Below are 15,265 nucleotides of genomic sequence, written 5' to 3'. Positions count from 1 at the left end.
GTACCCGAGTGAGAACCTGAGAAAGAGAACTAGAATGAGCCACCACCAAAGTCCTGCACAAAACATGAGATTATAAATGTGTCACATTAACTGTTGTTATGTAGTAATGGCAAATTAATTTTGCTATCAATGTACCAATTTTGCTACCAATGTAGTAACAATAACACATAAAATATTAATGCATAAAAAGATACTAATCAGACTTTTTGAAAAATTAGTTTTAAAACTTAACTTATCCTTTCATATAAAATAATTTCTGTGCTCTGGGGGACCATAGGCAGTGTCAGGAGACCCTGTGCAGTATCAAGGATCAAATCAAGGTTGGCCACATATAAGACAAGCACTTTAAACCAAACACTATCTCTCTAGCCCAGATAATATAATTTCTAATAACTAATCATATAAAATCAGTTAGTAAGTTAAATAGGAAAGCTGTTTGCTTACACTTGCCTATCAGGTACTCAAATCTTTTACTGGTTAGGATGTAAAAGAGTGTTGTCAGAGGAAATCAAGTTAAACACCAATATAAAAATTTGTCACTTCTCTTACTGCACATAACTTCTTATATAGGAACATAAAATAATGAAAACAGATACAGATACTTCCTTTTGCTAGAAAAACTATTATACTTCAAATTAGTATCCTGAAGTGATTCAGGAGTAGTTGAGGCAGAATAAATCATTTTAAGATTAAACACTTTATAGGCCATGTGAATATTCTGTGTCAATCTTGTAAATAAGAAAGCTCTATCAGGTGCTGGAGAGATGGTATAGGAGTAATGTTTGTGCCTTGAATGTAGCCAGCCCTGGTATGATCCCTGGCACTGCATATTGGTCCTAGAGAATAGCTAATAGTCATTTTAGTGTACAGAGTAAAGAGAGGCCCTGAGCATTGATAGATATGACCAAGACAATAAACAAAATAATGCAACAAAAATAACAGACATTATTGTTCAGGATATGCTGAAAACAAAAACTGAAGTCAGATTTTGCCCTAGATCATGTGTTTTCCTCAGGGAGACTTATGTCAAGAATTCTTAGAACTGTTCCATCTTATATATAGTTCACATTTCTAATGTCAGCAAGCAAGTTTCTTGAACTGAAAACACTTTATCAAAAAGTTTTTTGGCCATACACAGTGATGCTTAAGGGTTACTTCTGTTTCTATACTTGGCTTTGCAATGTATTTTGACAATAGAAGTACTCTTTAATTTTTCCCTTACATAAAATTACTTTCAATTACTTACATCTCTTTTGTGTCTCTGTGTATGTGGGGGAGTTGCAAGAAAGGGTTGAGCCACACTTGACTAAATTCAGGTGTGGCCAGTTAGGCTTACTTCAGGCTCTGTCATCAGGAATCACTCATGATGGAGAGCTTGGACCTAGCTCTATGTAATACACAGGATCAAACCTGGGTTGGCTGCAGATAAAGAAATTAACCAATTTACTATCTCCCTGGTCCTAACATTCTTTTTTCTAGTTTATTTAGTGTTTGTATTACATCAGAGTAGACTCAGGTCTTACTCCTGGCTCTATGCTCAAGGGAACCATATGTGGTGCCATACTTACATCTCTATATCCATCCACCACATTCCCAGAGATGTCTCCTTCTATATCTCTACAACCAGCTGGACAAAATTTGCTGAAAAGAATATAATACTCATTTTATTAAATTATTCTTAAATAAAATAATTAAATATACTTAAAAGTATTTTATTCCAACATCAAACAGGAAAAAATACTTTCTCAATGACAAATCAGAAACCTGATCTGTGAAACACAAATTAATTCAAAACACTAATCTGAATTAAAGCTTTACACAACAATTATTTGTTTATATACTACTCAAAAAATCTGTTAAACTCTGTTAAACAACTGAGTTTCCCTATTGCATCTTAATTGATTCAAGGATGCCAAAAAATATCTCTAAGGAAAAAAGGAAAGGTTTCTAAGCTATTAAAAGCAGTATTCACTATGATTTACAATACTGTTATTGATAGGGTTAGGGTATTCTATTATGCTTTTGGGCCACTCTTGGCAGTGCTGACACTACTTTCAGCTTTTATGCTCAGGGATCATTCCTGATGGTGTTCTGCAAAACTGCGGTGCTGGGGACTGAACCTGGACCTACTATATGCAAAGTATTTGCTCAGTCCATTGGCCTAGTTCCCCAGCTTATGTTTTATTATGTATAAAAAAAGATAATAAATAGTTATCTCTGAATTCTTTCTGGGAATAGGATTTTAAATACTTTTCATTTTTTTTTTCTGTAGAATCTTGAGTTAAACTTCTAGCACCAATCCAATACAAACAAAATGAAAATAATAAAGATATAAAAGAAAATACTTTGATAATGGAAATAAAAAAAGAAACACATAATTAATATTAAAAAATGTATTCTCTTTAACCCACCTACCTAAACCTAATATTTTCAAGTTTTCTAAATTTCACTGCAATGAACTGTAAAAATTATGAGATACTTCCAAGTTTTCAAAATTATTGTCAAAATCTATAGTAATTAGATGCTATCTCAACTTGAACTAACCATAGTTTAACTGCTTGATATCCATACAAAGCTCTATCTAAATTATCAAATTGATATTTGTATGTTTAGAAAAATACAATGTGTTGGAAGGTAATACTATAAGTTGTTTCAAATTATTTATGCATATGCATTCAGATTTATTGAGATATTGAGATAGTGAGATTTATTATCCTTTCCTATGATATTACAGAGCTTAGCATTGTATTAAAAAAAGATTAAGTAGAAATAGCAGGGTTCCGATCACAGCTTTATATTTTTTATCTTTCAGTCAGATACATTTCAGAATTTTTTGGTTTTCATAAAATACATCAAGGGTGTATATCATATAAGAGCCTAAAAAGTCTGCATGTAATAATAAAAAATAATATCTTGCTATTCAAACATGAATAGAACAAATCAAATACATACACATAGATTAAATGCACTTATTTATTGTCTAATACTACTCTCAAATGAATTAATTGCATTTTGTCACTAAAGGAGTTATAGAAGCCTCTGACTTTGGTAGCTTTTTCTGTTTCATAATGAATGAGGGAATGTTGGCCCATACTAGTCGCCATTCCTATCTTTTACCAAACATAATAAAATGTGTAAAGTACAGTTTAGATGATCTGGCACCAAACTGCCACAGGTGCATTTAGATTCTTCAGGACAGGAAATAACAACCACCAGTGCTCAGAGACCTCATCACACTAGAAAGATCTCAGAGAATGCTTTTATGTTTATACTGGATGACGAGTTCTTTTCTAATATGATTTCCTTTTTTTCCCCTACTTGTCTTATATGAGTTAACTAATATACAGTTGGCTCTGCCTGTAAAAAAGTAATTTTATAATTAGAATGTCCTGTGTTGGTTAAGAGCATTACTCTCCCGCTTGACTATCTGGAGATACTGGTAAATTGTGTAGCCCTGGGCAAGTTAACTAACTGCTTTATGTCTGTATTCAGGGTATGATAGAAACAACCTATCCACCTTAAAACATTCACATGAACCACTTACATTCTAGCCCTGAGAGTTGAGCTGGAACTAAGAAAGCATTCTAAAGAGTTTTAGTCCCTACTGCATTGTTAAAATAATCTGTAGAACAGTGGTTGTTCTCAATTGGGTTTGAGTGTCCATTGAAAGAATAATCTGGCAACATCTAGAGACATTTTTTGGTCATCACAATTAGTAAGTAGAAAGTCAAGGGCAGGGATGCTGCTAACAGTCCAACAACATGGGACTCTCCAGAGAAAAGAAGCATTCAAACCAAAATATCAACAGAGCTAAGACTCTGACTTTATAGACAGGAAATTGTAAAAATGTACAGAAAACAGATTAATTAATTTGTCCAGTAAAAATAAAGCTGGCATAAAATTTTTGATCTACTTAGTCTGAATAGATTTCTCTTCTGTTAGGAAAACAATAGGAAACCTTCAAAAAGATTTTTAAAAATGACAAGAGTCATATTGAAATATGGGCCAGATTTAAATACAAACCATAAAACATCCTAGACCCATTTGGGTCTTTGTGATAAAGTAGAACTCAGGGTGGGCAGTCTGTGACCCAGGGACTAAATCTGAATTATGGAGTGCTCATGTATATGTTTTTTATTAGAACTCAGAAACATGTATTTGCTTGTGACTTGTAGCTGCTTTGTATTATGTGGCACTACAGAAATTAGGAATAGACGTAAGAGAGAAACCTGCCCTGCAAACCTTACATCTATAAAATATTTGCTACTTGGCTTTAACTAAAAGAGGTTTGCTTATTTTCTTGTCATATAAAATAATTTCAAATAGTGTTCATTTCACAATATATTGTTTGAAACATTATGCATAAATTAGGAACTTTATCTTGTTTGATATCCAGAAAAACAAAATGTTAAGTAACATATGCCTGCGGAACACACGGGACCGCTCTATTTACCTGTATTCTGTCTTCAAATAATGGCTAGCTCGTTCCAAGCATGTTATTAAATCTGTTGTAAATAAAAATAACTGTGATTAGTGGGCTGAATGGAAGTTGAAACACAAAATGCTCTAAGTATTTCTTTTAAAATAAAAGTGTTAATTCATTAGTTATATGAATTTACCTATTCAAAAATAAAATCAAAAGTTTACAATCCCTACAGCTTAATCAGCCTTCCTCATTTTTCTTTTCTACCAACAAGAATGAATTTTTGGCAATAATTCAAGTAAAGATAATAAAATCTACTTTCAACAAAATATCAGCACTGCTTATTTCCTATCGACCATATGTCTGTGCAAATCAGGTATGTAATTTTCCTTGCAAAAGCTCAATGTGATTCCAAGAAAAGACTCAATTGTTCTTTATTTTAATAGCTTAGGCAGTGGTATCCAATAATCATAAAACCAGTTTTCTGGGAACTCAGTTTATTAGCTTTACTCTATTAGGACAAAGCACATTATTTTTTCAGTTTTGTTTTTAATATTTTTAACAATTTCTTTATTTAAGCACCATTGTTACAAAATTGTTCACACTTGAGTTTTAGTCATAGAATGTACATCAACTCAAATCAGTGCACCCTTCCTGCCACCAATGTCCCCGGGTCCCCCTTCTAGCCAGCCCCCTCCCTGCCTGTCTTTAGGGTAGACATTTTGCTTCTATCTTTTTTTTGTATATATAATCTTTATTTAAGTACCATGGTTACAAACATGTTCATAATTGGGGTTCAGCCATAAAATGCACAGCCCCCTTCACCAGTGCCAACTTTCCCACCACCATTGTCACCCATTTTCCTCCTTCACATTCCATGATTGTCTTTGAACAGGCATTGTATTTCTGTTTGTCTGCCTCTCCTTTTGCTTTTTGACACTATGGTTTGCACTTTCATTAAAGAGGACCATGCCTGTCACTTTATCCCCTTTTAGCACCCAGTTCTTGTCTAGACTGCTAAGTTCTAACTATCATAGTCATAGTGGTCCCTTGTCTATCTTTTTTTTTCTTTTTTTATTTCCCTTACCCGCCCCCCCCCCTTGTCTATCTTAACTGCACTCACCACTCTGGTTCAAGCTTCCTACTATGGACCAGTCCTCCTGTCCCTTATACCTATTGCTTCTGGATGTTAACATACTTTTATTTTTCTTGTATCCCACAAATGAGTGAGATTATTCTATGTCTATCCCTCTCTCTCTGACTCATTTCACTCAGCATAATCTCCATATTCATTCATGTATAAGAAAATTTCATGACTTAATTTTTCCTAATAGCTACATAATATTCTATTGTGTAGATATACCACTATTTCTTTAGCCACTCATCTGTTCTTGGGCATTTGGGTTGTTTCTAGATTCTGACTATTGTTAAATAGAGCTGCAATGAACATAAGTGTGCATAGGGCACTTTTGTATAGCATTTTTTTGTGCTCCTAGGAGTAGTATTGCTAGATCATATGGGAGCTCAATTTCCCGTTTTTGAGGAATTCGTATTGTTTTCCATAGAAGCTGGACTAGACAGTGTTCCGAAACAGCAGTGAATGGGAGTTCTTTTCTCCCCACATCCCCACCAGCACTAATTATTTTTGTGCTTTGTGATGTATGCTAGTCTCTCTGGCATGAGATTGTACCTCACTGTTATTTTGATTTGCATCTCCCTGATGATTAGTGATGTGGAGCATTTTTTCATGCGCTTTTTGACCATCTGTCTTTCTTATTTGAGGAAATGTCTATTCATTTTTCTTCCTATTTTTTTTTTGGGGGGGGGCCCACACCAGGTGACGCACAGGGGTTACTCTTGGCTATGCGCTTGGAAATCGCTCCTGGCTTGGGAGACCATATGGGATGCCAGGGGATCAAACCACAGTCTGTCCTAAGCTAGCATGGGCAAGGCAGATGCCTTACCACTTGTGCCACCCTCTGGCCCCTCTCCCTATTTTTTGATGGGGTTAGATACCTTTTTCTAGTTAAGTTCTATCAGTACCTTGTATATCTTAGATATTAGCCCCTAAGCAGGTGGATATAGAGTGAAGTTTTTTTTTAATATATAATTTTTATTTGGATGATATTGGCTTACATATCTTTCACAGTAGTATTTTAGGCGCATATTAACATTGAATCAGGGGAATTCCCATCACCAAATTTATCCTCCCTCCACCGAGTGAATAGTTTTTATAATTCTAGGGGTGACCTTTGTATTCAAGTTACTGTTTCCTTTGAAGTACAAACCCTCTCAGCTTAACGTAGTCCCATTTGTTTATCTTTGCTTCTACTTGCTTGGTAGTGGTATTTCATCTATAAATATGCCTTTAGTCACAATGTCAGGGAGTGTTTTACTACGTCTTCCTCTATGTACCTATGGTTTCAGGTTTAATGTAAAGGTTTTTATTCCATTTTGATGTTACCTTTGTGCATGATATTAAAAAGAAGTTTGAGTTCACTTTTTGCATGAGTTGACCAGTTTTCCCAACAACAAGAAACTTTCCTTGTTCTACTTTGTATTTCTTACCCCTTTATCAAAGATTAATTGATTGCATATCTGGGGATCAGGCTCATAATACTCAAGTATATTCTACTGATCTGAGGGTCTGTCTTTATTCCAATACCATGCTGTTTTAATGACTATAGCTTTGTAACACAATTTAAAGTTGTGGAAAGTGATGCCTCCCATTTTCTTTTTCCCAAGGGTTGCTCTAGCTATTCACGAGTGTTTATTGTTCCAAATAAATTTCAGGAGTGTCTGATCCACTTTTTTGAAGAATGTCATGGGTATCCTTAGAGAGATTGCTTTCAATTTGTATAATGCTTTGGGGAGTATTGACTTTTTTTTTTTAGTTTTTGGGCCACACCCGGTGGTGCACAGGTGTTACTCCTGACTGTCTGCTCAGAAATAGCTCCTGGCAGGCACGGGGGACCATATGGGACACCAGATTCAAACCAATCACCTTAGGTCCTGGATCAGCTGCTTGCAAGGCAAACACCGCTGTGCTATCTCTCCGGGCCCAGGGGAGTATTGACATTTTAATGTTAATCCTCCCAATCCATGAGCAGGGTACGTGTCTCCATTTCCTTGTGTCCTCTTTGATTTTTTGAAACAGGGTTTTGTAGTTTTCTTTGTATAGGTCCTTCATATTTTTTAGTTAAGTTGACTCCCAGATATTTGAATTGTTAATGGTATTTTTAAGTCTCTTTTTCTCTTTCATTATTTGTATATAGAAAAGCCATGGATTTTTTCGGGTTAATTTGTATCTTGTCCCTTTACTATACAAATCCATTGTTTCTAGAAGCTTTTTGGTAGAGTCCTTAGGATTTTCTAAATATGTCATCTGCAAACAGTAAGATTGTAACATCTTCTTGCCTATCTGGATGAACTTGCTATCTTTTCTTTGCCTAATTACTTTGTACTTCCATTACTATACTGAATAGTAGTGGCAAGAGGGGGGCAACATTGTCTTGGGTTAGATCTTAGAGGAAAGGGTTTTGAATATAATATTTGCCAGGGTTTGTGGTAAATCGCCTTTATTATATTGACAAAAGTTCCTTCAATTGAAGTTCCTTCAATTCTCATCTTGAGAATTTTTATCATGAAAGAGTACTGAACCTTGTCAAATGATTTCTCTGCATCTATTTTTATGATCATATGATTTATATTTTTCTTTTTACTGATATGATGTATTATATTGATTGACTTGTGTATATTAAACCATCGTTGCATCCCTGGAATGAATCCTACTTGGTCATGGTGTATAACCTTCTTAATGAGCTGTTGGATTCTATTTGCTAGTATTTTGTTGAGGATCTTTACATCTCTCTCTCTCTCTCTCTCTCTCTCTCTCTCTCTCTCTCTCTCTCTCTCTCTCTCTTTTGTGGTGTCTCTGCCTGCTTTTGGTGTCAGGGTGATGTTAATTTCATAGAAGTTATTTGTGAGTATATTTGTTACTTCAGTTTCCTAGAAGACCCTGAGAAGGATTGCCAATAGGTCTTCAGGACAAAGCACTTTAATTGAGTGTGCTCTCTGCGATACTTTAATTTGCATTAATGGAGACACTGAAATACTACAGTTTGGGACGAATAGTTGAGCCAAACCTTTAGTGTTCAGGACTAATTCTTTGCTCTATACTCAGGGATTACTTCAGTCTACACTCAGGGATTACTTCAGTCTCCCGAGATACTACACATTTTGATGTATCTAGATCAATTAAATACAGTTTCCAAATGACTGCTCTTTTGCTTAGTATTTTTTTTCTGAATATTTTCATTAATTCTTAGGGAACAGCCCATGGCAAAGACTGGCCACATAGGGTGGGTGGGTTGAGAAATAGGAGTGGCTGAGCTCTTAAGACTGTAGATTTGAAAGGCTGAGAGAGACAAAGATAAATGATGCCCTTTATCTCAGAAAATATTAGCTAGATAAGTCGGAGAATTATAACTTTGGGAATCTCTGTGCACTGTGCAGATATGGAATGAGTCTGGGTAGAAGAAATCTGGATGGGAGGCTATTTCTTTTCTTATGTTCTGCTTCTTTGCCATTCAGGTATCAGATCCATGTTTAAAACTGTGTGATAGTGAATTTGTCCTGCTTACACACACAAATCTCCCATCCAGTAGTGTGTGTGTGTGTGTGTGTGTGTGTGTGTGTGTGCATGCAAGTACATATGCAAGAGAGATAGGTAAGTGTCACTGGTTAAAAGGTGTGTCCTCTGGAGGCCAGGTCTTAGGAAGGCCACGAAGGTAGCCCTGAACTATACTATCATAGAGTCTGACAATTCTATATCCACAGAATTAACTATTGAATAATCACCCTATTAGATCTGTGAAGAAATATTAGATAAAGGTTTACGAATATTTTTCATTCTGCTATACCTGGATGGTCACTGCTGGCATAGGTCAGTAAAAATCCCCGTCCAGAAATGTGGGACCCACTCTTAAAGTGCACAGTTACTTCGCTTGTGTTCAGTAAGAGTTCTCTGGGGACAGTCATACTTCCACAATAAGGACCTAAAAACAAAGCACAATTGTAGCACATGTCAAAACCAGTACAAGATTTAGAACATGACATTTTCTGCCTTGAAAGACTAATTTACTCAACACAACTAAGATTCTAATCTGGAGGTGCTTGGGGGACTATATGAGATGCCTGGGATTGAACCTGGGTGGACTGCATGCAAGACGGAACAGCCTTGCCTGCTGTACTATATCTCTGAGTACAATAAGAGAAATCTTTCTTTTGTTTTTTTGGGCCACACCCAGAGACACTCAGGGGCTACTCCTGGCTCTGCACTCAGTAATCGCTCCTGGCTTAGGGGACCATATGGGATACTGGGGGATCAAACCGTAGTCCATCCTAGTTCAACCGCATGCCAGGCAAATGTCCTACCACTTCGTCATTGCTCTGGCCCCAGTGAGAAAACTTTTAAGAGGTAATACATTTCTTACAGAATACGTTGTTTGAAAAGCAGTAAGAAGCTCAAGAGAGTTTCAAATAACAAATTTTATTTGGAGACAAAAAAAAAGACCACATAAGTAAAATTTTAGTTTATAAGCTATCATTTTAAAAGTTATATATGCAAGACATAATTTTATGAAAAAAGAAATAAAAACAAAAAAATTGAAGTCAAGCAAAGGGAGGGAGGCAAAGGGTGGTAGATTTTGATATGTGCTCACAAAGAACAGTGGCTTCTCGGCTTCTCCAGAATGTAGAAATAGGGATGAAATTGGCCCAAAATACAAAAGACTACATCTCAAGATGGGAGACGTGGGTGACATTGTATACCAGAAAGCAAAATATTTTTGGTCACACCCTGTGGTGCTCAGGGGTTACTCCTGGCTCTGTGCTCAGAAATCACTCCTGGCAGGCACGGGGGACTATATGGGATGCCAGCATTTGAACCACCATTCATCCTGGATAGGCTGCATGCAAGGCAAACACCTTACCGCTATGCTATCTCTCTGACCCTCATAAAGCAAAATTTAAAGAGAAGAATTTTTCTTCAACTTATCCCACACTCCCACAGCAAAACTGTATGAAAGTAGTCAAAAGTAATAACAACAATAATGACTTCAGGTTATGGAAAGAGTAGGGTGGAAGACCACATGAAGCCAACATGAGTAAAATTGGTTTACAAGAAACAAAACCTACATAGTAACCAAACTGTTGAAAGATTCAGGGGGCCATAATTCCTCTCTTTTTATTTAAGAATTTTGTATTCTCTTTCTCTCTCTCTCTCTCTCTCTCTCTCTCTCTCTCTCTCTCTCTCTCTCTCTCTCTCTCTCTCTCTCTCTCCCACCCCACCTCTTCTCTCTGTCTTACTTTTTTCCTTTGATTTTTGGGACATACCCAGAGATATTCAGAGTTTACTCCAACTTTGCACTCAGGGATCACTCCTATGGTGTTTGGGGCAAGAAACGTGCCTCATCACCTGATTATGCATCCAGCCCTGTTTCTTTTCTGTCCTACCCCATTCTGTAGATGTGACAAAATAAGAAAGAAGTGTAGAGACTTTAGCAAAATGGCCAGATTATGGCAAAAATTCTCCCTGTTAAAGTACAATGAGAGATTGACTATAATTCACAGAAAAATCTTTCTGGACCAACCACACCCAGCAGTGTGATCACCCTGTCTAGGCTTGGTGGACTAGAAAGGGTGCTAGAGATGGAAATTTAAGTCAGCTGCATGCCATGCAAATGCTCTACCTATTGTACATTTGCTCCAGAAAACCTTTGTCCAGTCATAGCCTAAGTTAGAATAATAGATTGGAACAATAAAATAAAATAGAGAACCCGGAAATAAACCCACACATATGTGAATATCACAGCTATGATCAAGGTACCAAAACCGTATGGTGACATGCAAAACAGATAAAAAAAATACAAAGAAAGTCAAGGCAGCAAGAAAGAATGGAGAGCAATTGAAAGGGAGACAGAGGCAGGGAGGGCCAGAGAAAGAGCAGAGAAGTATCTGCTTAGAAAAGGCTTAGCATAGAAGCCATGTGAGGAAATGCAGATGGTGGTTAGGGCTATGAAATAAAGCTGGCTGATTCCTATGAAACGTTAAAAAAATAAAAAAGAAAGAAAGTTGACCATTATTTAACTCTATACTACACCAAACAATTAGCTCATAGAATTAAAGACCAAAATATCAGACCCAAAACTATAAAATACATAGAATAAAATTAGGCAATGCGGGGGGGGGGGGGAGGAGTGATAGCACATTATATAGGGCATTTGCCTTACATATGGCTAATCTGGATTTGATAACCAGCATACCATATAGTTCAATGATATTGCCAGGATTATTATTATTATTTTTCTTTGGTCACATTCAGCAGTGCTCAGGGGTTACTCCTGGCTCTATGCCCTGATATCACTCCTGGCAGGCCCGGGTTACCATATGGGATGCTGGGATTCAAACCACCATCCCTCTGCATGCAAAAACACCCTATCCCCATGCTATCTCTCTGGCCCAGAATTATTTTTTGAGCACAGAGCCAATAGTAATCTCTGAGCATTGCTGGGTGTGCCCATCCAAATTTAGGCAATACATTCTAGTATTTCTTTTTTTGTTTTTTGTTTTTTGAGGGTTTTTTTGGGGGGGGGCTCACACCTGGCAGTGCTCAGGGGTTACTGCTGGCTCTATGCTCAGAAATCACTCCTGGCAGGCTCGGGTGACCATATGGGATGCCGGGATTTGAACCATCTTTCTACATGCAAGGCAAACACATTGCCTCCATGCTATCTCTCCTGCCCCACATTCTAGTATTTCAATCTCAATTATATATTTGGAGACTCAATTCTCTTGTCAATGGGATTACATCAAGTTAAAAGTTTTGCCCACCCATTGAAGATATCACAAAAACAAAAAGGCTACATACAAATTGCACAAAATATTTGCACATCATACATTTGACAGGAGTTAATACCCAAATACATAAAAAAATTATACAACTTAGCAACTAAAAACAAACAAGCAATGTAATTTTATAAATGGGCAAAATACATAGAACACTTCTCCAAAGTGTTACTGAACTCCTAAATTCAACATCACTTATTAGGGCAATGCAAATCAAAACCACTATTATTACCTTGCAAATCCAATTAAAAAGATACTATTTCAATACTACAATTGCATTGATTTTAATGAACTTGTCTACCACTTTAAAAATAATACATAGACAATTAGCAGTAAATCAATTTTTGGTGTGTGTGGATTTTGGGCCACACTCTGTGATGCTCAGGGGTTACTCTGGCTATTTGCTAAGAAATCACTCCGGGCTTGGAGGACCATATGGGACGCTGGGGGATCAAACCGTGGTCCACCCTAGATTAGCATGTGCAAGGCAGACACTCTACCACTTGTGCCACTCCAGCCCCAGCAGTAAATCAATTTTTGACCATGCCCAGAGTTTGTCAGAGTTTACTTCTGGATCACTACTCATGGATCACTCCTGTGAGGCTTATAGTACCATATGGGTTGCCAGGTCTATCATGTACAAGGCAAATACCCTACCTACTGTACAATGGCTCCAGCAATGTAAATCCATTTTTATAAACTAAAATAGAATGATACATGGTATCTTAATTAAAATAAGAAATAATGGCATATATTTAAACTGGTTATCATAAAAGCAAAATTTGGTTTATAAACCATGAGTAACTGAAATAAAAACATCAATCATCTATTACTAAAGTTCAACAATTGGGACTGGAGTCATAGCATAGCAGGTAGGGCATTTGCCTTGCATGTGGCTGACCTGGGACAGACCCTGGTTCCATCCCTAGCATTCCATATACATCCTGAGCCTGCCAGGAGTGACCCCTGAGCACCGCCAGGTGTTTCTCACACCCTCCCCCCCTAAAATTTTTTTTAACAATTTACCCAGCTACCAAGTAACAGGTTTAAAACCTGAATTTCCTAAATAAATTTATCAAAATTTATTAGAGATTAGAACAACATTTTTAACATTTTCTGAAATAGTCATAAACATACTTCAGGCAATTTTGTACTACACATTTATGCAAAGTGGCATTTTCAATATCGACAATTATAAAATAAAAATATTGATCAACCTGAAAAATGGTGAATAAAGCTAATTCCTGCAGCATCAGATATTTAGCTTAGAGTTGAATTCTTTTTTTTTTTTTTTGGCAACACCGGGTCCTGGCTATATGCTCAGGGGGTACCATATGGGACATGGTGTGTGTGTGTGTGTGTGTGTGTGTGTGTGTGTGTGTAAATCCAACAGTGGTGTGTGTGTGTGTGTGTGTCCTAGGCTAGTGTGGGGCTAGACACTGCTAGTGCCATGGCTAAAAATGAACAAGCAGGGGCCGGAGTGGTGGTGCAAGCGTTAAGGCGTCTGCCTTGCATCTGCTTTGCCTTGCACGCGCTAACCTAGGACAGACCGAGGTTTGATCCCCTGGTATCCTATATGGTTCCCTAAGCCAGGAGCGATTTCTGAGCGCATAGCTAGCAGTAACCCCTAAGCGTCACCGGGTGTGGCGCCCCAAAAATGAACAAACGTGTCCATCTCTTTAGTATAATAATTTGCTTTTAATAAGTGGAAAAATTGGGACCGGAGCAATAGCACAGTGGTAGGGTGTTTGCCTTGCATGTGGCCGACCCAGGACAGACGAGGTTCAATTCCCAGCATTCATATGGTCCCCAGAGCCTGCCAGGAGCGATTTCTGAGTGAAGAGCCAGGAGTAACTTCTGAGCGCTGCCAGGTGTGACCCAAAAATAGAAACAAAAACAAAATAAGTGTAATAATTATATGTATACAAAAGAATTTTTAACAATTTTTTCTAATTTACTATCAGTATATGTTTGATTTGCATACCAAAATAAATACTGATAAACCTGAGCTCTTGTAAACAATTTTGCAGACAAAAAATTTTAGGAACTTTAAGAAGCTCTGGTTTAACACACGGTGTGCCTGGGTCCTGGAGTAACGTGGTGTGAGATACCACTGTTTATAGAGTGTAGGTGGTATAAGAAGATGCCTTAGATACAACTTTCCTCACCAATCTGCACATGTTAAAAAGTTTGAAAAACTTTGGCATATGTGGCTTATTATTTAAAATGTTAGGTGAAATATGACTGCAGTCTTTTATACTTTGCCTTTTTATGATTTCAGTTGTAATGTCTCTTATGTTATCTAATTTTCCTTGGTAAATAGAATGATAGTATTTCTGCAAAATTAAATTGAGTCAGGTCACACTGCTTGGTTTTAGCAACATTCTCCTTTTTTCATATACATTAAAATTCATTGAAGCTTTGCACAATTGAGGGTAGATACTTAATTTGCAAATCATAAATAAAAATGAAATAAGTTACATGTTTCTATTAATAAATGCCAGTATTTTCCTATCCATTTTTTCTTTCCAAAAGGACAGTTATATATATGTATATATATACTCCTTCCCAAATGGTGATGAAGATACTAACCTTTCCTTAAATTGAGATAGCATCCCAATGAATTATAATGAAAACAGTGACTTATATGCAAGTCTAAACTGATTTCTGTGAAAACATGTTTGTATTTTTTGAGATGTAACAGAACAGTTGAAAGGTTACAAGTTGTATATTTTTACACAAATAGATAAGAGTGAGTGACATTGTGCTATATTGTGCAACAGATGATTTCCTAGACCAAACATAGAGAAGATAATAAAACTCTGACTGCATCCTACTAAAGTGATGATAGGAATGCAGATATTTTGGGAAAAGTTAAGAGAAAAGGAAATGTAAACACATTCTTTGAATCACCCTGCTTTATAGACACCAATC

General features: G+C 36.7%; 1 protein-coding gene across 1 annotated transcript in view; it reads right to left on the bottom strand.

Moving 5' to 3' along the window:
* The window catches only part of DCBLD1 (discoidin, CUB and LCCL domain containing 1), an 80,677-nt gene that overhangs the window by 23,309 nt on the left and 42,103 nt on the right, over positions 1 to 15,265 (bottom strand). The window contains exons 3-5 of the mRNA XM_049771357.1: positions 9,346 to 9,480; positions 4,454 to 4,505; positions 1,569 to 1,641 (exon numbers count right to left, since the gene is read on the bottom strand). Coding sequence (XP_049627314.1) covers positions 1,569 to 1,641; positions 4,454 to 4,505; positions 9,346 to 9,480 — 260 coding nt within the window. The remainder of the gene's footprint in view (positions 1 to 1,568; positions 1,642 to 4,453; positions 4,506 to 9,345; positions 9,481 to 15,265) is intronic.

This window comes from Suncus etruscus, chromosome 4 (assembly GCF_024139225.1).
Source record: "Suncus etruscus isolate mSunEtr1 chromosome 4, mSunEtr1.pri.cur, whole genome shotgun sequence".
NCBI lineage: Eukaryota > Metazoa > Chordata > Mammalia > Eulipotyphla > Soricidae > Suncus > Suncus etruscus.
Note: the sequence above shows the minus strand (reverse complement) of the source record. Positions and strands in the feature narration are given on the sequence as shown.